General features: G+C 35.7%; 7 protein-coding genes, 1 non-coding gene and 1 pseudogene across 13 annotated transcripts; 4 read left to right on the top strand and 5 right to left on the bottom strand.

The window, feature by feature from the left end:
* Positions 1-497: 497 nt before the first annotated feature.
* Positions 498-1,037, top strand: AT5G03855. Its single transcript, NR_144235.1, has 2 exons — positions 498-521; positions 663-1,037. It is a non-coding gene; the product is annotated as an uncharacterized misc_RNA (transcript).
* Positions 1,038-1,427: 390 nt separating this feature from the next.
* AT5G25045 lies at positions 1,428-5,851 on the top strand (annotated as a pseudogene; the record flags this gene model as incomplete). Its single annotated transcript has 1 exon — positions 1,428-5,851.
* Positions 5,852-6,080: 229 nt separating this feature from the next.
* Positions 6,081-8,665, bottom strand: AT5G25040 (Major facilitator superfamily protein; the record flags this gene model as incomplete). 5 transcript variants are annotated; one of them, NM_001343907.1, is made up of 7 exons in its annotated part: positions 8,014-8,665; positions 7,680-7,939; positions 7,508-7,603; positions 7,269-7,430; positions 6,945-7,193; positions 6,595-6,859; positions 6,081-6,454 (listed from the first exon to the last, which is right to left on the bottom strand). In NM_001343907.1, the coding sequence occupies exons 1-6, from the start codon at positions 8,378-8,380 to the stop codon at positions 6,851-6,853; spliced, it is 1,143 nt and encodes a 380-aa protein (NP_001318642.1). In that variant the 5' UTR covers positions 8,381-8,665. The 5 variants fall into 5 exon arrangements, with proteins under 5 accessions (NP_001318642.1, NP_001331108.1, NP_197886.3 ...); NM_122413.4 differs by having other exon boundaries at positions 6,228-6,454; positions 6,595-6,704; positions 6,810-7,193; positions 8,014-8,611; NM_001343909.1 differs by having other exon boundaries at positions 6,154-6,454; positions 6,595-7,193; positions 7,680-8,639.
* A 908-nt stretch (positions 8,666-9,573) lies between these two features.
* Positions 9,574-10,482, top strand: AT5G25030 (ATP-binding protein (DUF2431); the record flags this gene model as incomplete). Its single annotated transcript, NM_122412.1, has 3 exons — positions 9,574-9,724; positions 9,837-9,993; positions 10,209-10,482. 3 exons carry the CDS (start codon positions 9,574-9,576, stop codon positions 10,480-10,482), a joined length of 582 nt encoding a protein of 193 aa, NP_197885.1.
* A 617-nt stretch (positions 10,483-11,099) lies between these two features.
* Positions 11,100-12,161, bottom strand: AT5G25020 (enhanced disease resistance-like protein (DUF1336); the record flags this gene model as incomplete). The annotated part of the gene is made up of 2 exons (NM_122411.3): positions 11,594-12,161; positions 11,100-11,504 (listed from the first exon to the last, which is right to left on the bottom strand). The coding sequence occupies exons 1-2, from the start codon at positions 11,996-11,998 to the stop codon at positions 11,100-11,102; spliced, it is 810 nt and encodes a 269-aa protein (NP_197884.1). The 5' UTR covers positions 11,999-12,161.
* Positions 12,162-13,355: 1,194 nt separating this feature from the next.
* AT5G25010 (enhanced disease resistance-like protein (DUF1336)) lies at positions 13,356-14,787 on the bottom strand. Its single transcript, NM_122410.2, has one exon. The coding sequence runs from the start codon at positions 14,554-14,556 to the stop codon at positions 13,696-13,698; it is 861 nt and encodes a 286-aa protein (NP_197883.1). The 5' UTR covers positions 14,557-14,787; the 3' UTR covers positions 13,356-13,695.
* Positions 14,788-16,233: 1,446 nt separating this feature from the next.
* On the top strand, positions 16,234-16,599 carry AT5G25000 (uncharacterized protein; the record flags this gene model as incomplete). Its single annotated transcript, NM_122409.1, has 1 exon — positions 16,234-16,599. The coding sequence occupies one exon, from the start codon at positions 16,234-16,236 to the stop codon at positions 16,597-16,599; it is 366 nt and encodes a 121-aa protein (NP_197882.1).
* A 2,017-nt stretch (positions 16,600-18,616) lies between these two features.
* AT5G24990 (enhanced disease resistance-like protein (DUF1336)) lies at positions 18,617-20,252 on the bottom strand. The gene has a single exon (NM_122408.2). It carries the CDS (start codon positions 19,972-19,974, stop codon positions 19,090-19,092), a length of 885 nt encoding a protein of 294 aa, NP_197881.1. The 5' UTR covers positions 19,975-20,252; the 3' UTR covers positions 18,617-19,089.
* Positions 20,253-20,559: 307 nt separating this feature from the next.
* AT5G24980 (uncharacterized protein) lies at positions 20,560-21,542 on the bottom strand. The gene is made up of 2 exons (NM_122407.3): positions 21,351-21,542; positions 20,560-21,252 (listed from the first exon to the last, which is right to left on the bottom strand). The coding sequence occupies exons 1-2, from the start codon at positions 21,417-21,419 to the stop codon at positions 21,193-21,195; spliced, it is 129 nt and encodes a 42-aa protein (NP_197880.3). The 5' UTR covers positions 21,420-21,542; the 3' UTR covers positions 20,560-21,192.
* Positions 21,543-21,677: the final 135 nt, after the last annotated feature.

The raw sequence follows: 21,677 nt of genomic DNA, 5'->3' as shown, positions 1-21,677 counted from the left end.
CTGGTATTGTTTTAGAAACTATGAATCTTTTTTTATATTCTTTTTTCGCAAATATAAATCTTTATCAAGAAAGCATTTTAGAAAAATAATTTCATTACTAGAAAAAAGAATGCAAATAGCAAGTCACCTCTTCCAGTGTATGATAATCTTATTTATTAGGGCCAAAATAAATTGATGGTCCTAAACTTAAAATAAACCCGTTGTAAAAAAAAAAATTTGAACCAAAAAAAAAAAGAAATATGAATGGTCTTCAACGTACTTCAATGATCACAAAGTTCGAAGAGACAGAACTAAACATTTAATACGAGTTCTCGTAATTTGACTCATGCATCCATATGTGTTATACATGTGTATATAAGGACATGTTGTGAAAAGAAAAACAGCAGATTGTAAAATGGTATGCCACTATAGTGATAAGCAAATACTTCTGGTCGGTGAAGGAGATTTTTCATTCTCTTTGTCCCTAGCCAAAGCATTTGGTTCTTCCACCAACATCACTGCAGCATCTTTTGATATTCGAGGTAGTAGTAGATCTAAAACCATCAATCGTTTTATATTGTTTTAATTGTTATCATCATATACTAGCATAATCACTACATGAAAAATAAACTCAACAATATAGCTTATCAACTTTACTGATTAATGTTTTATGTGTACGGTAGATGGGCTAGGTCGTAACTACAACAATGGAAAAGCCAACGTGGAAGAGTTGGAGAGACTTGGGTGCACCGTGGTCCGCGGTGTTAACATACATTCCATGACCTCAGATTGTCGCCTAGCTCGATATGACAAAATCATATTTCATTTCATTCGTGCAGGGTAAGGTTTTGGTCGTGAGAATGAAAGCTTATTTCATCATGCATGTATATTGTGATATAGGGATGGACAAAACATTTGAAATCTGATCCGATATGCGTAGGATATTAGGAGTCTATTAATCATGATCTCAGTATTTGATCTATAACTCAAAATATCCGTACCGTACGCATGTTTGGAACCGCTCTGATTTTTGTTTAGTATTTATGCATTTGGATACGTGAGAATAACATAAAGTTTGGTCCATTACTTATTGCAACATTTTTTCCTGTTAAACTCTTTGGTATATAGTAATCATCATCATTTGTGTGTACAATTCACAGGAAACACCATGAGGTAGTGAAAAGCTTTATGGAGAGTGCGAGAGTGTTGAAGCTATTGCTGGTCAATATTTTAGTTGGCTTAGTCAACAATATATATCCTGTTTAGTCATTTCCTTTGTGCAACACTTTAGGTTATATCTTTTGCTTTGTATAAGTAAGGTTTTAACGCCTCTTTAATAAGATAAGACAACATAAACCAAACTACATCTTGTCTTAAGTTTCTCATGGTATCAGAGCGCAATCTGTGTTTTTCGAATTGAGTATTTCAAGTGAGTTTTCTCTGAAGCTATGACTGATGCTCCACCACCACCTCCATCTGTAATTGAGGTCCGACGCACAATTTCGCTGTACGACTTGACGGCAGCTGACAATTCGGGAGCTGTGATCTCCCATCCGATACTGAAGACAAATAACTATGAAGAGTGGGCATGTGGTTTCAAGACGGCGTTGCGGTCTAGGAAAAAGTTTGGTTTCCTTGATGGAACCATTCCTCAACCACTAGATGGTTCTCCAGATCTAGAAGATTGGTTAACGATTAATGTTTTGTTGGTCTCTTGGATGAAGATGACTATTGACTCAGAGCTGCTGACAAATATCTCTCACCGTGATGTGGCGAGAGACTTGTGGGAACAGATTCGGAAGCGTTTTTCTGTTTCTAATGGGCCAAAGAATCAGAAGATGAAGGCGGATCTCGCGACTTGCAAGCAAGAGGGTATGACAGTGGAAGGATATTATGGAAAACTCAACAAGATTTGGGATAATATCTACAGCTATCGCCCTCTTCGGATATGTAAATGTGGTAGGTGTATCTGCAATCTTGGAACAGACCAAGAAAAAGATCGAGAAGATGACATGGTTCATCAATTTCTTTATGGACTGAATGAAACTAAATTTCACACCATACGGTCAAGTTTGACGTCTCGTGTTCCTCTCCCCGGGCTGGAAGAGGTTTACAACATTGTGCGACAAGAAGAAGATATATTGAACAACAGATCGTCTAATGAAGAGAGAACCGATGTCACTGCTTTTGCTGTTCAAATGCGGCTACGTTCTGAGGTAATCTCAGAGAAGTTTGCAAATTCAGAGAAGCTTCAAAACAAGAAACTTTGTACTCATTGTAACTGTGGAGGTCATTCGCCGGAAAATTGCTTTGTGTTGATTGGATATCCAGAGTGGTGGGGAGATCGCCCAAGAGGAAAATCAAATTCAAATGGCTCAACAAGTCGTGGCAGAGGAAGATTTGGGCCTGGTTTTAATGGAGGACAACCTCGTCCAACGTATGTGAATGTCGTCATGACTGGACCGTTTCCATCTTCTGAACATGTGAACCGGGTTATCACTGATAGCGATCGTGATGCAGTCAGTGGGCTTACTGATGAGCAATGGCGTGGAGTTGTTAAGCTTCTCAATGCTGGAAGAAGCGATAACAAGTCCAATGCTCATGAAACTCAATCAGGTACATGTTCTCTTTTCACTTCTTGGATACTCGACACAAGTGCTTCACACCATATGACTGGAAACCTGGAATTGTTGAGTGATATGCGATCCATGTCTCCTGTTTTAATTATCTTAGCTGATGGAAATAAGAGAGTTGCTGTCAGTGAGGGAACAGTTAGATTAGGCTCGCATCTGATATTAAAATCAGTTTTCTATGTCAAGGAGTTGGAATCAGATTTGATCTCTGTTGGGCAAATGATGGATGAGAATCATTGTGTGGTTCAACTTGCTGATCACTTCCTTGTGATACAGGACCGCACTACGAGGATGGTGACTGGAATTGGTAAAAGAGAGAATGGAAGTTTTTGTTTTCGGGGAATGGAGAATGCTGCTGCTGTGCACACGAGTGTGAAGGCCCCTTTTGATCTATGGCATAGGCGTTTGGGACACGCATCAGACAAGATAGTTAATTTGTTGCCTAGAGAACTTTTGTCTAGTGGTAAAGAGATTTTGGAGAATGTATGTGATACTTGTATGCGAGCTAAGCAAACCCGTGATACTTTTCCTCTAAGTGATAATAGAAGTATGGATAGTTTTCAGCTAATTCATTGTGATGTGTGGGGGCCTTATCGAACACCTTCTTACTCTGGTGCTCGATATTTCTTGACAATCGTTGACGATTATTCTCGTGGTGTGTGGGTTTATTTGATGACTGATAAAAGTGAAACTCAGAAACATTTGAAAGATTTCATTGCTTTAGTTGAACGACAATTTGACACTGAGATCAAAACAGTAAGAAGTGATAATGGGACTGAGTTTCTATGTATGCGTGAGTACTTTCTACACAAAGGCATTGCTCATGAAACTTCATGTGTTGGGACTCCGCATCAAAATGGAAGGGTTGAGAGGAAGCATCGACATATTTTGAATATCGCGAGACCTTGCGATTTCAATCGTATTTGCCAATTCAGTTCTGGGGAGAGTGTATCTTATCTGCGGCTTACCTTATCAACCGCACTCCCTCGATGCTTCTTCAAGGTAAATCTCCATATGAGATGTTATATAAAACGGCTCCGAAATACTCTCATCTTCGTGTATTTGGTTCCTTGTGTTATGCACATAACCAAAATCACAAAGGAGATAAGTTTGCGGCACGATCAAGACGATGTGTATTTGTTGGGTATCCACATGGACAAAAAGGGTGGAGGCTGTTTGATTTAGAAGAACAAAAAATTTTCGTGTCTAGAGATGTGATTTTCCAGGAAACAGAGTTTCCATACTCCAAGATGTCGTGCAATGAGGAAGATGAACGTGTATTGGTGGATTGTGTTGGGCCACCTTTTATTGAAGAAGCTATTGGGCCAAGAACTATTATTGGACGAAATATTGGTGAAGCTACAGTTGGGCCGAATGTTGCAACTGGCCCAATAATACCTGAAATCAATCAAGAATCTTCAAGTCCAAGTGAGTTTGTCTCTCTCTCCTCTCTCGATCCTTTTTTAGTATCAAGCACCGTACAGACAGCAGATCTTCCACTGTCATCTACAACACTGGCGCCAATACAACTTAGACGTAGTTCTCGCCAAACACAAAAACCGATGAAGTTGAAGAATTTTGTCACCAATACTGTGAGTGTTGAATCGATTTCCCCTGAGGCTTCTTCCTCCTCTCTGTATCCAATTGAGAAATACGTGGATTGCCATCGATTCACTTCGTCGCACAAGGCTTTTCTCGCAGCTGTTACTGCTGGAATGGAACCAACAACTTACAACGAGGCTATGGTTGACAAAGCTTGGAGAGAGGCTATGTCTGCTGAGATGGAATCTCTGCGAGTTAATCAAACCTTCTCGATTGTAAATTTGCCTCCAGGAAAGCGGGCTCTTGGCAACAAATGGGTATACAAAATCAAGTATCGATCGGATGGGGCGATAGAGCGATATAAAGCTCGTTTGGTAGTCTTGGGTAATTGTCAAAAAGAAGGCGTGGATTATGATGAAACTTTTGCTCCGGTTGCAAAAATGAGCACGGTGCGTTTGTTTTTGGGAGTGGCTGCGGCCCGTGATTGGCATGTACATCAAATGGATGTGCATAACGCTTTCCTTCACGGTGACTTAAAGGAGGAAGTGTATATGAAATTGCCTCAGGGATTTCAATGTGATGATCCTAGCAAGGTATGTCGTCTTCATAAATCTCTGTATGGTTTGAAACAAGCTCCAAGGTGTTGGTTTTCCAAGCTCTCTTCTGCTTTAAAATAATATGGGTTCACACAATCTTTGTCGGATTACTCTCTGTTCAGTTACAACAATGATGGTGTCTTTGTTCATGTCCTCGTATATGTCGTTGACCTGATCATTTCGGGTAGCTGCCCTGATGTTGTTGCTCAATTTAAATCCTATCTAGAATCATGTTTTCACATGAAAGACCTTGGCTTGCTCAAATATTTTCTTCGCATTGAAGTGAACCGCAATGCTCAAGGATTCTCCCTATCCCAAAGGATGTATGTTCTTGATATTATTTCTGAAATGGGACTTTTGGGGGCTAGGCCGTCTGCGTTTCCGCTTGAACAGAATCATAAGCTCTCGTTGTCTACATCTCCTCTGCTTTCAGACTCTTCACGGTATCGTCGTCTAGTTGGGAGACTCATTTACTTGGCTGTAACACGTCCTGAGCTATCATATTCTGTTCACACTCTTGCACAGTTTATGCAGAATCCGCGTCAGGACCATTGGAACGCCGCCATTCGTGTTGTTCGCTATTTGAAATCTAACCCAGGACAAGGGATTTTACTCTCTAGCACCTCTACTCTGCAGATTAATGGTTGGTGCGATAGTGACTATGCTGCTTGCCCTCTCACTCGTCGCTCTCTCACAGGATACTTTGTACAGCTTGGTGATACTCCCATATCTTGGAAAACGAAAAAGCAGCCCACTGTCAGTCGCTCTTCCGCGGAGGCTGAATATAGAGCTATGGCATTCCTTACTCAAGAACTCATGTGGCTCAAGCGGGTGCTTTATGATCTTGGTGTCTCTCACGTTCAGGCTATGCGCATCTTCTCTGACAGTAAATCTGCAATTGCTCTCAGTGTCAATCCAGTTCAGCATGAGCGCACCAAACATGTTGAGGTGGATTGTCATTTTATCCGCGATGCTATTCTTGATGGTATAATTGCGACTTCGTTTGTTCCCTCTCACAAGCAGCTTGCAGATATTCTAACTAAGGCTTTGGGTGAAAAGGAAGTTCGTTACTTTCTGCGCAAGTTGGGCATTCTCGATGTGCATGCTCCAACTTGAGGGAGGATGTTGAAGCTATTGCTGGTCAATATTTTAGTTAGCTTAGTCAACAATATATATCCTGTTTAGTCATTTCCTTTGTGCAACACTTTAGGTTATATCTTTTGCTTTGTATAAGTAAGGTTTTAACGCCTCTTTAATAAGATAAGACAACATAAACCAAACTACATCTTGTCTTAAGTTTCTCAGAGAGAGATGGTGAAAGACGAAAATGGAGAGATTCATGTCACTCATAAGACAATATATATACCCATTTAACGAGCAAGATATCAAGGCTCTTGCTGAAGAAACGGGTTTGCGTTTAATCAAGCAGATGAAATTTCACAACTGGATATTTCCTGGCAACTCTGTTGATACCTATCCTATTGGATCATCAGCTGTTACTTTCATGTTTAAGAAGTAGCTTCTTCTTAGAGTTAATAAAATTTCACAGTTACTTTATCGTGATGACAAGCGAACATTGTAACCAATACCCTCATTGATAGTTGCAAACATAAGGTGAAGACTTATTTAAGTAATAAGAAATAAGAGTGGTGAGTGGTTAACTTTTTGACACTCAATATCCTCATTGATGATATTAGTCATAACCTGCAAAATAGGAAATAGTTTAGATTGCTTCCGTAACAATCAAGTTATTGAAGTAATACTACCATAAGTTGCAAATTTCAATTTCTAGAAAAATCTAATTGAAAGCAGTTGCTTCAAACACTATGATAAGAGAATAGTACCGTTGCTAGCTCCTATCAACATAGTCAACAAGAGAAGCCAATTCCAAATTCCGAGTTCCCTCTTCTTCCGAATCTTCGCCCATTATCTCAGCCGGGAGCTTGAACGTGTTCTGATCTCCTTGGGGCACAAGAAACAGAAAACATATCGGCAAAAGTCTCATGACATTCCTGACCAAAACCGCAAGCCAGAGGTTACCAAACTCAGTCCGAGTCACCTTGAGGACATGCAACATTTTCCCTCCAAGCCAAGATGAGGTCATGAGGCCTGCATTGTCAATTGACATTAACAACGCAAAAAAGGTCCCTTCAATTCCGTGAGGACAAAGCTTTGTATTGAGAACGAATATCACCATCCATGTCAGACGTATGATCATCTTAGAAACTATCCCGTCCACTACTATGAAGAGATAATCAGGTAAACCAAATTTTAAGTTGAGACGTAGCACAAGAATGAGGTCAAACATTCCTGATAAAGCAAAGAGAAGTTGAGTCCACAAAAATAGTTTACGGAACGGATGATCCTTTAGGCGTAGGTTGTACAACAGTACTCCTAGAATCGACCCTATAGAACCAATTGAGAGAATGAAACCAACCGTTTCCTGAAAACAAACCAGAAAGGCTTTTAACATATTGGTGGATTTTGAAAATATAGAAGCTACTTGTTTTGGGATTACCTGAGCAAACAAAGGACCATCTTTTGAATCAGTGAACCAATAGAAAAGACCTTCTTTAATGTCTAAACCAAGAGCACGGGTAATGAACATATATAGACTTGGCTGCCACACATCTGAGCACTTGATTGTCCTCCACATCGCTTTCATTGCATTGGTAAAGTTCTGGTTTAACAGAAATGATACAACAATGAGTAAATAATCTCATGTTGGTAAAAGAATTCAAGAGAGAATAGAATTACCTGTTTGAAAGAGAAACCATGAACACGAGGCTCACTAAACAAGACCCCGACTACCGATACTAATGCGAATGTGAATGTTAACAAGCCGAACACGCCCTAATGTCCGAAAAGTGAAACTCATTAGAGAAAAAATCATGAATGACAGAGAGATCACAGCAAACGATTCGCTAACCTTGGAGCCAACAAGATGAACTAAGATACCACTCATAAAGAAACCAAGAAGTTCTCCAATGGAATAGCTTAAACTACATAAACTCTGCATATCCGATGCAAGAGAAGGGTGTTTGTTACTATTGTAAGTAGTACAAGCATCAATTGTTACATCGGCTATCGCCATTGCAGCACTTGATATTGTCATCCAAAACAGTGCCAAGTAAAGATGTAGATTACTTTGAAGTGATATAAACAACAAAGAAACCACTCCAATCACCCCTGCAAAAACAGAGTTTTGTACATTTATAGAGAAATCAAAGTGACATTGATCGAAATTTCGAGCGAGATTTTACCTGCTAAAATGAAGTAAGGACGTCTATGGAAACCAAAGATGGGAAGAACATCAGTGAGAATGCCAAAAAGAGGCTTAAATATGATCCATGAAATCCTAGTGATTGCAGAGAGAGCTTGATATTGAGAAGGCTGAACCTTTTGAACATCTTTCATGTAATAATCTGTAGCTACATGACCCAATGAGTAACCAAACCCTTGGTTTATTCCACAATTGGAGACCACAGCAAACACATAGCTCCAGTGAAGCTTTGACGCCAACATCTTTAGCCACCGCACAGGACCACACACCACACTACGTAAATTACTTTCTCTTTCGACCACATGTACGGATCCTCTGTTTTCAATGTTTTGCTCTTCTCTTGCCATAACTGGTTCTGCAAGGAGTCAAAGATTGAAGATTTGTCTCCGTTTTGAGCTCCACTTTTGTCTGAAAAACAGATCCGAGGACAACAGTTGTCTGAAGTGGATATTTCTTGGATTGATCTCAGATCATAAGGATGAATCTTTTGACGTACGCAAGTTAAAAGTCAAGCTTCGTTGACATGCTTTCGTATGAATTACAATGAAGAAGAAGAAGAAGAAAATAAAGGATAAAGGGAAAAAGATAGCCGACGTATATATGACCACATATCTCAAATAATACAATGTGTCTGAAAGAATTTAATTTATGTATAATATTCATTGCATTATTGTCTTCTAAATTCAGTATTTCCCAAAAAAAAGAAAAAATCTACTAAGTTTTTTTCAAAATAAGTCGCCAAACAAAGGGACAGTTTTGTTTTTTCTAACGTAGTATTTCCTTTTTTATATACGTGTTCGGAAATCGTTGGATCAAAGGTAGATCTTGTCACCACTATACTTCTCCACTGATTTTATAATATACCAAAAAGTGAAATGTCCATTTTCATTTCTTCATAACAAAAGAAATAATATTAAATATCCCAGCATCTTTGGGAGTGTGTCATGCCTTTATTGATCATTTATATAGAAATACTGAAATAGACAAAAAAAACAAAAAACCTTGCCACCAACTAATTAATAATTGTTGTTACTTGTTATTTCTATTTTATAAAATACTTGAAAATTAAATGATATTTAACTTTTGAAGAATGTTGTTATCTATAAACATATTACAAAATGAATAATAAATATGATTTCATCATTAGATAAAGAATGTAAAACGAGCTAGTCACTCTTCCTAAGTATTATTATTACTATATCATAATCATATTTATTAGGGCTATTCATGATCCTAAACTAAAACTAATCCGTGATAGAAAGAACTTTTGAACCAAGAAAAACAAAACAAGAAGTTTGATTATCCTCTGTAGAATATGAATGGTTTTAACAAAAATAAAAATAAAAATATGAACGGAAAAAAAAAATGAATGGTCTTTCAAAAGTACATAAATGATCACTAAATTCGAAGAGACGAATTACAAAATCCAGCATTTAACACTAAAATTGTCTAAATTTGACTAATGCATCCCTGTGATGTGTATGTACATGTGTATAAAAGGACATGGTGTGAATTGACTTAAACATGCAACTGATCTGAGATGGATGTTCAGGAATCTAAAAGGTTAAGTCGATATAGCAATGAGCAAAAAATACTCGTGGTCGGAGAAGGAGAGTTTTCATTTTCTTTGTCTTTAGCAAAAGCCTTGGGTTCTGCCACCAACATCACTGCAATATCGCTTGATATTCGAGGTAGTAATATGTCTAAAATTATCAATCATTTTTTTTTCAATTTTGTTATTGTCGTTATCCGATATAAAGAACAATAGCTTATCAAGTTTGGCGATTATGTTTTGTATGGTAGAGGATCTAGGGCGTAATTACAACAATGGAAAAGGGAACGTGGAAGAGTTGGAGAGACTTGGTTGCACTGTGGTCCGTGGTGTTAATGTACACTCCATGAAATCAGACGATCGCTTAGCTCATTACGACATAATCATCTTTAATTTTCCTCATGCAGGGTTTGGTTTTTGATGAGCTTGTTTCAGATCTTATATATCAAAAGTTTGATATTTGGAAATTCATAACAAGATCTTGGATTCCTGATACATCCATATATGTTTGGAACCACTTTCATATATATACTTTTAAAAATATATATGTATAATATTTATTATGATTATATATATATTATTCATATGAATGTATATTCAACATTTGAGTGTGCAATTCACAGGAAACGCAATAAGGTATTTGGAGGATTTATGGAGAGTGCAAGAGAGATGATGAAAGACGAAGATGGAGAGATTCATATCACTCTAAACACACTAAACCCATTTAACAAGTGGGATTTAAAGGCTCTAGCTGAAGAAAGTGGTTTGCGTTTAATCCAGAGAATGCAATTCATTAAATGGGCATTCCCAAGTTCCTCCAACAAAAGAGAAAGTGGAAGTAATTGTGATTTTATATATCCTATCGGATCAGCTATCACTTACATGTTTAAGAAATAGCTGATTCTCAAATATATGTCTGATTATGTTTTTGTTTACTTCGTTTTGCCAAACCTTAAATATCTTCGCATCGTAATCATATTTTGCATTTAACAAGTGTCAAATTTACATTTGAATGTATCGCACAAGCTATACTCTTCAGTTCAATGAAACTTCGCAGCTTATCGTGTTGACAAGCTAGCATTGTATCACACAAGACACTACAGATTAATAGATTTAAATATTATGGCGCCACTTTCTATGTTTTCAAATATGATAAATATTATTTTCGTACCGATCATAATGTAAGTAATTTTCTGATATATCATTGAAAAATTTCTTTTAACATAAATGATGTTTTTAGTTTTTAAAATAAAATTAATAAATTTGATTCTTTAATTTGTTAAATTGTTTTATTATTAGTTGAATCATGTTTAGATAATTAAAAAATGATGTTCTACTTTAGAAATAAACAAAACATATTTATTAATTTTGCCAAATTTTTTACATTATATATATAAAAAAAAACTAATCTCAAATCTTGCCCACCTCGTGGAAACAAAATAATCAATTTTTTTTAATAACTCAGATCCCAACAAAAAAAAAAAGTAAGCGTTGACGTATCTTCGTTTCAAATCTCAATCCTCATCCTCGCTGTGATTTCCTTCCGCCGCACCCATCATTCTCCGCCGTTGCTGCGAACTCTTCTTCCCATCAACATCATCATAAATCACAAACGCCGACGATAACTCCATATGACAAATCCTAGCACCACCAATCAATCTCTCCGGCAACTCCTCCTCCGTTTGCGCTTCCACAACAAAACCAATATCAACCATTAAATACGTAACATACCCCAACATAAACCTAATAAGCGCCGTCATAATCGCCGAGCTACTTATATCAACATCAACCTCAAAATAATTATCTCCTCTATGATAACTACACTTCATAGCCTTCCCAGCAACAAATGCACCAAATTTCCCAGCTGCTGCTTTAACAACCCAAGGACCTTTCACAACATTGCTAACGATTTTGAACCTCTCGTTGCGAAATGAATCTTCGTCTGTATTGATGAATTTGTGGAGGAGTGAATCTGAAGGGATTGGTTTTTGTGTTGCGAAGTAGAAACCAAGTTGTAGTGTTCTTTCCCTGGGACCTGGAAATTAACGGCGAAGATGAAGCTACTAGATTGGGATGTTTTGAGAGCGTGGATTACACGGTTATCGGGACGAGAGAGGATGTGATCGAGTTTCTTTGTGGTGGATTTGAGCCAGTCTACGGCGGCGAGAGAGAGGAGGTAATCGCCGCCAGGAGATTTTTGTTTTGTGGGGGTGAAGTAGTTATTTGAGCGGAGAGAGAAGACGTTGCCTGGGGGTGAAGCCCAGCCGTTGGTTCCGGTTTCGAGATCTACGTGGCAGAAGGATCCACCGTTGATTGTTTCGGTTATCCATTCCGGTGCGGTGGTGGTTGATTCGGTTTCGGCCGGTTTGGAATTGTTGTTATCGTCGTCAGTGGTGGTTTCGGTTTGGTTCATGGTGTGTGATTCGTTGAGATCTCTCTCTCATGTGGTGGGATCTGATTATCCCTAAATGAAATTTAAAATACGAGTCATTGGACCGTTTAGTTTATTAATGTGAGGCTGTTTTCATTAAATTATGCATATTTAAACTTAAACATTTTTTTAGTTTGAGAGGGTTGGTTTCTCTTTGAGTAAGATGGTGTTATTGAATGAGCTGTGTCTAATTTATAAATAACAACAATCTTAAATTTTATGGTTTTTAATTTCAACAAATCTCTCACGAAATAATAATTTGTATCTGTCTATTTTCAAAGAATTGATATATAACAAATTATATTTGATATATTTTTCGTTTGGGTTTTATGATCATAAATTTTGTGTTTTCAATTCAAACCAACAAATAATTTTATAAAAAATAAATTAAAATAACACTATTATAAATATGCATTTGAATAAAGCTCCTTAAAAGCTAAAATCCTCAAAACAATAAAATTCATGCTCCTGAAAAGCTTATTAAGAGAGCAAAATAAGACATAAACCCTAAAGAGAAAAACTCTTTTAGATTGTAACCAATATCACAAATTCACAATGATTCAATAATCAACCTTTTTTAATAACTCAGACCACCACCTCCATTGGTGATCCTTAACAGTTTCTAAAGATGAATTCTTAAGTTAAATGAGCAAAAATTAAATCAAAATAATAATAAAAGCTTAGAAACGCACCTAAGTTTAGAGTTTTTTCTAATGTTAAAGTTCGGTTACGTGGCTATTTTTCATTGTGCACTTTCTGTGTTTCTTCCTCTGAAACTTTTTCTCGATTAGCCTATTGCTTCAAAGATGAAGACAATAATCACAGTGATGTCTGATGGATGGAATCATTCTTTGGCGAAATCTCTTTTGGGATTGAATCAAAAACCTTCCTATTAACGCAAAATCAATCAGGTTTACTACAGATCTTATTCTTATCGATTTTAATTTTGTATTTGATTCATCGTTTAATTTAAAAATCGCTTCTGATGATTTCATAAAATAATCGTGTGATTGAATCTTTGTCCGTTGCTTCAATTGTTTCACAAATCCTTGTGATCATGACGCACAAATCTTTCAGGTATTAACCTTTTTCTTAGTGATTTAGAAGAATTGGTTATGATGATCTTCATTTTATTTTTGTTTATTGATAAGTATATGTCACTTTTCTCTGATTAGTCAACGTTTTAGGGTTATGAATAACATTGGTTACATGTGTTTTGATTTGATAAATTGTTTTTTTTGTTTATGAAAATCTTAGCGATTTAGAACTATTCGTGATGATTTGTCTCTGATTCGTTTGGTTAGATATGCAGAGAAACTATTGGAAATGAATTAAAGTTTTCTAAACGAACCGATTAAACACTCTTCTTTAATCTAATACACACTCTTCTTTCACCCAATAAACACTCTTCTTTAACCTAATACACACTCTTCTTTTTACCAATAAACACTCTTTTTCACGGACTAATAAAAAAATTTCACTTAAGGATTTCACTCGAAGATTCTATCATTGGATAGTAAAAATTCTACTCAACAAAAACTCTAAACTTCAAAACTATCAATCTTTATTATTAAAAAGATTAAAAGATTCTATATAATAAACTCACCAAGAAACCCAGAAAAAAAAAGAAAAAAAAAAGAAAGTAAGCGTTGACGTATCTTCGTTTCAAATTTCAAATCTCAAATCTCATCCTCGCTGTGATTTCCTTCCGCCGCACCCATCTTCTTCCCATCATCAACCAAAAACGCCGACGATAACTCCATATAACAGACTCTACCACCACCAATCAATCTCTCGGGCAACTCCTCCTCCGTTTGCGCCTCCACAACAAAACCAACATCAGCCACCAAATTCGTAACATACCCCAACGTAAGCCTCACAAGTGCCGAATAAATCGCCGAGATACTAAAATCAACATCAACCTCAAAATAATTAGCTCCTCTATAGTAACTACATTTCACAACCTTCCCAGCAAGAAACGCACCGAGTTTCCCAGCTGTTGCTTTGACCACCCATGGACCTTTCACAACATTGGTAACAACTTTGAATCTCTCGTTGCGAAACGAGTCGTCGTCTATATTGATGAATTTGTGGAGGATTGAATCGGAAGGGATTGGTTTTTCTGTTGCGAAGTAGAGGACTAAGTGGTAGTGTTCTTTCCCTGGGATCTGGAAATTCACGGCGAAGATGAAACTGCGAGATTGGGATGTTTCGAGAGCGTGGATTACACGGTTATCGGGACGACAGAGGATGTGATCGAGTTTCTTTGTGGTGGATTTGAGCCAGTCTACGGCGATGAGAGAGAGGAGGTAATCTCCGCCGGGAGATTTTTGTTTTGTGGTGAAGTAGTTGTTGGAGCGGAGAGAGAAGACGTTGCCTGGTGGTGAAGCCCAGCCGTTGGTTCCGGTTTCGAGATCTACGTGGTGGAAGGATCCACCGTTGATTGTTTCGGTTATCCATTCCGGTACGGTGGTGGTTGATTCGGTTTCGTCCGGTTTGGAATTGTTGTTATTGTCGTCAGTGGTTTTGGTTTGGTTCATGGCGTGTGATTCGTTGATCTCTCTCTCGTTGACTCTTATTCATATGATGGGATCTGATTCTATTAGTACGTATTCGTAAAATGAGATTTTAACACGATTTGTTTACTGGACCGTTTGTTTATGAATGTCAGACTGTTTCTATTAAAATACGGGTAACGCAACTTACATCTGTATAGTTTGATAAGGTTGGTTTTTCTTTTAAGAAACTATATAAATGATTCCTTTTTTTTACTCGACCAATAACAAAATAATCTGAAAAATACAGATGATCAAATTAAATAAAAAGTAGGAAAATTTTGATAGTGTCATTTTTCACAAATGCTCGATTCAACTGTCTATTTCCAAATATACCTCTTAATAAATATGAAGAGTTTATAAAATTTTATAAGGTTTATAAGATCATATACAAGTTTTACAAAGTACTTAATTTATGATGTATTTTAAGGTTTTACACACATATAAATGTATTTTGTGTATGATTTTATTAAGCTACACAAGTATTGTATTTAAGTAGAATAATTTGTAAATAACATTAATCTTAAATTTTATGGTTTTCAATCCAAAAACGCCCCCACGAATTGACAATATTAATCTGTCTATTTTGAACCAAATTTTGAAGTTAAAATAGATTCGGTGACAAATCATATCTGATTTTATTTCGTTTAGGTCAAGAAATTGAACCATGATTATCAATTTCTATGATTTCTTCCAACTCAAAATTGAACTTATTAATGTGATTTTGTGTTTTTGGTTGAATAAAAAATCTTATGCTTTGTTTGAATAGACACATGTTGAACACAAATGTGTCTATAAATTTTGGTTTCTTATATTAAATTTAAATGAGTACATGAAAATTTTCAAATTTAACTATGTTTGCACATAATTGGAACAATGGGTCTTACTCTTATGCATTATGAGAGAGGACTCGAATAGATAGTCATCTGTGGGATTATATTATAAGTTTTGAAGCTAATATTCGAAAAAGAAGGAGAGAAGAGATGAATTGTTTTTTTAATATATATTCATTGGGTATTTACGACTAATTGAACAAGATCCAAATAAAATAGTTAGTAATTAGACATAACGCATTTTCAACCCAAAATTCTTTTTCTGTGTATAGACGAAACTCATAAATGATGGTTTTGGGTATCCATCTGGAACCAAAATCTATTTGAATTAATATATGTTAATCTTTTTTTTGAACAAAATATATTTATATGTTAATCAATCTCAAATTTAATTGTGTTTGTGTTTGTGTAAGACAGCTTATGTTGTCAAGGAAAGACGAGATTTGATTTTACATCAACAACAAGTCGATGAGATTTTCATTGACTGAGTTTTATCTTGTCACAGGATTACCATGCTGGATAAAAGAAGATAAAGTCCCAGTAGATTTTGAGTGTGATTGACCTTTGTTGCCTGACAAACCCCCTATCAAAGTGGATGAGTTGATAGCACAATTAGAGGTCTTAGATGGTTAGGAAAGCAAGCTACGGCTTGCTATAGCTTGCTATGTTGATTGCAATTTTGATCGTCTTCCTGCTGTCATATGGCATTACAAAATATTCGGTTCCAAAAGAGTATTTGACCAATGCAAAAAAGAATATTCATGTGTATCCCTGAGAAAAGACGCATTTGACATGGTGGTGTTACGAAGATTTATCTTAAAAGTTTTCCATGGAATTGCAGCTATGGCTGTTGGGATCTGTGTCAGAATTAGAAAAGGCTTATGCTCGACCCGACGATAAATCAGATCGTTTTCTTGTTTGTGCGAGATATTTATCTATTGTTCAGCCTTCTTATGAACAAATTATGAGTAAAGAAGAAGATCTTGAGGTAATTAGTGTTCTTGGTGATTTGAATGAAGAAGAAGACGATAATGTTCTTATGCACTTGTTGAAGAATAATTATGTATTCTCTGAGTTAGATTGGAAGAGAGGTTATCCACTTCTTCAACACCAAAAAGATGAGGAAATTGAAATTGAGGATAAGTCAAACGCAGATGCAGATGTGGGTGAGATGGAGATGCAGGGACACAAATAGAGGATAGCGCTGGTAAAACACAAACATATACAAAGACGCAGACAGAAGATAGCGTGGATGAGACACTAAATTGAAAAGTTGACATCGTTATATATTACATACGCAAAATAAGCATAGTAAATATGGTAGGTTTAGACTTATGAATTGTAGATACTCCTTTAAACCAGCTTTTGAGCATTGATATCCCAACGATTTGAATTCCATGTATAACATAAACCTTTAAAGAACTGTAGTGCAGCTACGCAGCCTACGCTAGTATCAAACTTTTTTCTACGCTAGTTATATAGGCATATAGAGCATGAAACTTTTTTGTATACAAATAGACCCTTTTAGCTAGTTTTTAAGTAGAAGTCAAAGAAGAATGATTTAAATCAATGATGTTGGTTGGTTTGCATGATTAGGATCCGATCAAAATAATTTATCTTTATTTTAGTAAATTTTTTGGGTACACCTAAAACCACATAATTTTTTAGCTGCACAAATTATGAGTAAACGAAATGAGACGAAATTTCACAAACTTATTCTAAATTTAATTTCTAAATTTTATTTATTTATGGATTACGATAATTTTTAAAAAAATTTATATATGGATTACTAAATGGACAAAACAAAATATACAAAACATGATCCTGAAAACAAAATAATAATTAACTTGGGATTGACCCCACAGTACATCGAAGACGATTACAAATTTTAAAATTTTATGACTATGTATCATATATAAACACTTGAAGTAAGTTTTTTAAAATATTTATATTTTACGATAATGATATTTTAGGCTACATTTGTATAATCATAAATACGAAAACATACATTTCATTAAGAAATGATGTACGGCGGGTCTAAATTTCAACATGTTTAATTTTCCATTTTATAATAAACTCTTTAAATTCTGTAGCTAATTATTTGTGTGGCTAATTTTTGATTTTTTTACTATATAATTGCTGAGTGATTATATATTGAAAAAATCATTGTTGGTATAAACTGAATTTTGGCCAAAAGAAATAAATTGCTAAATGAATTTTATTTTATACAATCTTACCTAAATGACACAATTGATATGTCTAATATTGATGAAGTTAAAAAATAAGAAAATGAGGATTTAATCGTATTGAAATGACGGGTTAATGATATTTTAAATTTTTATTAATGTTGATTCAAACATGTCTCTCCATATAACTCTTTCAATGTTAATTTTCATTTTTTATGTTTAAATATTCTTATTATTATTAAAATTTGTTGATTTTAAATATATCAATTATAATATATATATAGAAATATATATTAAAATATAAAAATTACTATATCTAGTAAAATTATACAGTTTAACTAAACCGAATTAAACTATATAAAAACTTTTAAATTTGGATGCTTGTTAAGTTATAAGGTTCTTTCTCATTCGGATTTGAATTCATTTTGATCTTATTTGTAATATGATTATGGATCATTGTCTAAATATTTTAGCCGATGTAGTAATATATGTCTGTTTTAAAATTTTGAATCACATTATAGACAATTTTTAATAGATTTTTATAAACTATGTATTTTTGATGATAGATGATAAAAAAATTCATTGTTTTAAATTTACACATATCTTTTAAATATCTCTTATAACAATTGTGAAATATGTATAGATATTTTATAATTAATGTTAAAACATCTTAATTGTGTTTGGTTGTATAAATAATAAAAATTAATAGTAAAATTGTTTGGATATATAACACCATTTCCGTTTTTATTAGTTGTTTTCTTAGAAGTTCAGTTTTGTTTTAAATTAGTTTTTTTTTTCAGTTTTCTTCAGTTTTCAATGCCGATATTTAACAGATTTTTTAGTTATGTTATAATTTTTTAAACATATTTATTAATGATATTAAACAAAATAAGACATTACTTTAGGGCTAAAACAGAAAAACTGAATCATTTTTATATTCGTTAAAAAACTTTAATTGCCAACTAATTTAAAACGGTGAGAGTATAAAAGTAAAAGTTGATTTTGAAAAAAAACGACTTTTTTTCTGGGACATGATGATACTGTACATTAGCAAATGAAGAGACGCTAACAATGGGAGCAGCAAACCTCAGACGAAGGCTATCCTCACTACATGCCGAAGTGGAAGCTCTTCTATGGGCGATGAAGTGCATGATTGGCGCCGACAATCAAGATGTTGTGTTTCTTACAGACTCTTCAGATCTGGTGAAGATGGTGTCTTCTCCAACCGAATGGCCGACCTTCTCAGTGTATTTGGAGGAATTGCAGAATAACAAGGAAGAATTTTCAAGTTTTTCTTTATCTTTAATTTCTTATAGTGCAAATGTTAAAGCGGATAATTTACCGCGTAAAGTTCATGTCCAACCATATCACTTACGTAAACAACCTTCCTCAGGAATGACTCTTTTGAGATTTAATTAATTTTAGATGAAAAAAAAAAAAAAAAACCTTGACCTATTTTTATTTTTTTTGACGTAGCCTGCTTTTCTTTCACTCAAATCTCAAATCTCATCGTCGTTATCTTCCGCCGCACCCATCATTCTCCGCCGTGGCTGTAAACTCTTCTTCTCGTCATCATCAACCAAAAACGACGAGGACAACTCCATATGACAAATCCTAGCACCACCAATCAATCTCTCCGGCAACTCCTCCGCCGTTTGCGCTTCCACAACAAAACCAATATCAACCATTAAATACGTAACATACCCCAACATAAACCTAATAAGCGCCGTCATAATCGCCGAGCTACTTATATCAACATCAACCTCAAAATAATTATCTCCTCTATAATAAGTACACTTCATAGCCTTCCCAGCAACAAATGCACCAAATTTCCCAGCTGCTGCTTTAACAACCCAAGGACCTTTCACAACATTGCTAACGATTTTGAATCTCTCGTTGCGAAACGAATCTTCGTCTGTATTGATGAATTTGTGGAGGAGTGAATCGGAAGGGATTGGTTTTTGTGTTGCGAAGTAGAAGACCAAGTTGTAGTGTTCTTTCCCTGGGACCTGGAAATTAACGGCGAAGATGAAGCTACGAGATTGGGATGTTTTGAAAGCGTGGATTACACGGTTATCGGGACGAGAGAGGATGTGATCGAGTTTCTTTGTGGTGGATTTGAGCCAGTCTACGGCGGCGAGAGAGAGGAGGTAATCGCCGCCGGGAGATTTTTGTTTTGTGGCGGTGAAGTAGTTATGTGAGCGGAGAGAGAACACGTTGCCTGGTGGTGAAGCCCAGCCGTTGGTTCCGGTCTCGAGATCTACGTGGCAGAAGGAGCCACCGTTGATTGTTTCGGTTATCCATTCCGGTACGGTGATGGTTGATTCGGTTTCGGCCGGTTTGGAGTTTTTGTTATCGTCGGTGGTAGTTTTGGTTTGGTTCATGGCGTGTGTGATTTGTTGATATCTCTCTCTGTGGTTGACTCTCTATTTTCGAGTGGTGGGATCTGATTATATTACTACTCCTTGGGCACTTCTTCCTAAAAATGAGATTTTAGCACGAGCTCTCACTGTCACTGGACCGTTTTGTTTATGAATGTCAGAATATTATTTCTATTAACGTATAAATCTAACTAACATTCTTTTAGTTTTTGAGAGGGTTGGTTTCTCTTTTAATAAGGTGTGTCAGTGTCATTGAATGAGTTGTATCTAATTTGTAAATAACAACAATCTTAAAATTTATGGTTTTTTAATTTTCAATACGCTTTCATGAAATAATAATATTTATCAGTCTATTTTCAACCGAATTCTATTTCAGAATCGATAATAAACCAAATATGATATTATTTCGTTTGGCTTAACAAACTGAATTATAATCGGTAATCAAACTTTTCCTGGATCAAGAACCACTTATAGTAGTAACGATTGAATAACACACTAAAACTCTCTTGAATTTTAAACCTAAAATCTAACGTCCAATAACTCCCCTAAAATTAGAGTTTACTTTTGACTATAAATCTAAAGTCTGTATCCTTCACTAAAAAAAGTCCAAAAATTACATGACCAATCTAAATTATCTAATAACCACACGGTCCACACCGACTGATTTCTAATAGTTCTCGACTTACTCAACATAGTTATAACCATATATCTATATTGCTTCTCCTTAATTTGGTCACTTATCAACAATCAAAATTGTGACAGTCAACTCCAAAAACAAACCAACAATGCAGCTTTAAGAAACAAAATCCCTACCTCAAAGAGTGAAACTTAGACAGAAAAGAAGATTGTAGTAATAGACTATTTGTAACCAACCCAACTAATAATCAATCAATGGTGCTGCAGGAATAATGGCAAATGAGAAAGTGTTGGATGAGACCAAGAACAAAGAACACATCTCTCACTAGCCATAACGTTTGAGCACAGTTCGGTAGTGTAACTTATGTTAAATCTCTATAATAAGTGCAAAAATCATGATGCTATGAACCAATGACTGGAAAATGTAACAAAATCTATCACTTCCCATAAACACAAGAAACTACCAAGTTCAATTCCAAAAAGTTACTTAAGGACAAATTCATCAAACTTAACAATCACAAAAACGCCGATAAACGCAACATCAGATCGGAATCGTAATCCACCAATCGATGAATCGTAGTTACCTCACTGAATTTTTTTCCTCTGAGGTGGACGATCAGAGGCCAATCTATAAATCCAGTAAACCTACAAATCCAATAATCAGAAAACTGATCAACGATCGTCGCTGCAAAAACTAATTCGAAACAGAGAGCACAAAAGTAAAAACGATGAGAGACAAGTACCAAGGCGATAACGTGGACTGCGGCGAGAAATACAACCATCGCCGGTACTAGATCCACAGAGTTCTCCATCTCTCAATCGAATCCGAATTTTCTCTGCCAGAGACGACGACTTAGGTATTAGTATGACATGTGAGAGAAGAAAGAGTCGTCGGCGATTTATCCCTTCTCCGATTTGAATTTTTTTGCAGTACTGTTTGGGAACAGAAGTAAAGTTATTACTTAATCCAGTTACGTTGAAAATATGGGCCTAAGCTTTAATGGGCCTGATCCCGCTTAGTAACAGTAACGCCGACTCCATCGGAATTTGCCACGTGTCATGGACGTGGC

This window comes from Arabidopsis thaliana, chromosome 5 (genome assembly GCF_000001735.4).
Source record: "Arabidopsis thaliana chromosome 5, partial sequence".
Lineage (NCBI taxonomy): Eukaryota > Viridiplantae > Streptophyta > Magnoliopsida > Brassicales > Brassicaceae > Arabidopsis > Arabidopsis thaliana.
Note: the sequence above shows the minus strand (reverse complement) of the source record. Positions and strands in the feature narration are given on the sequence as shown.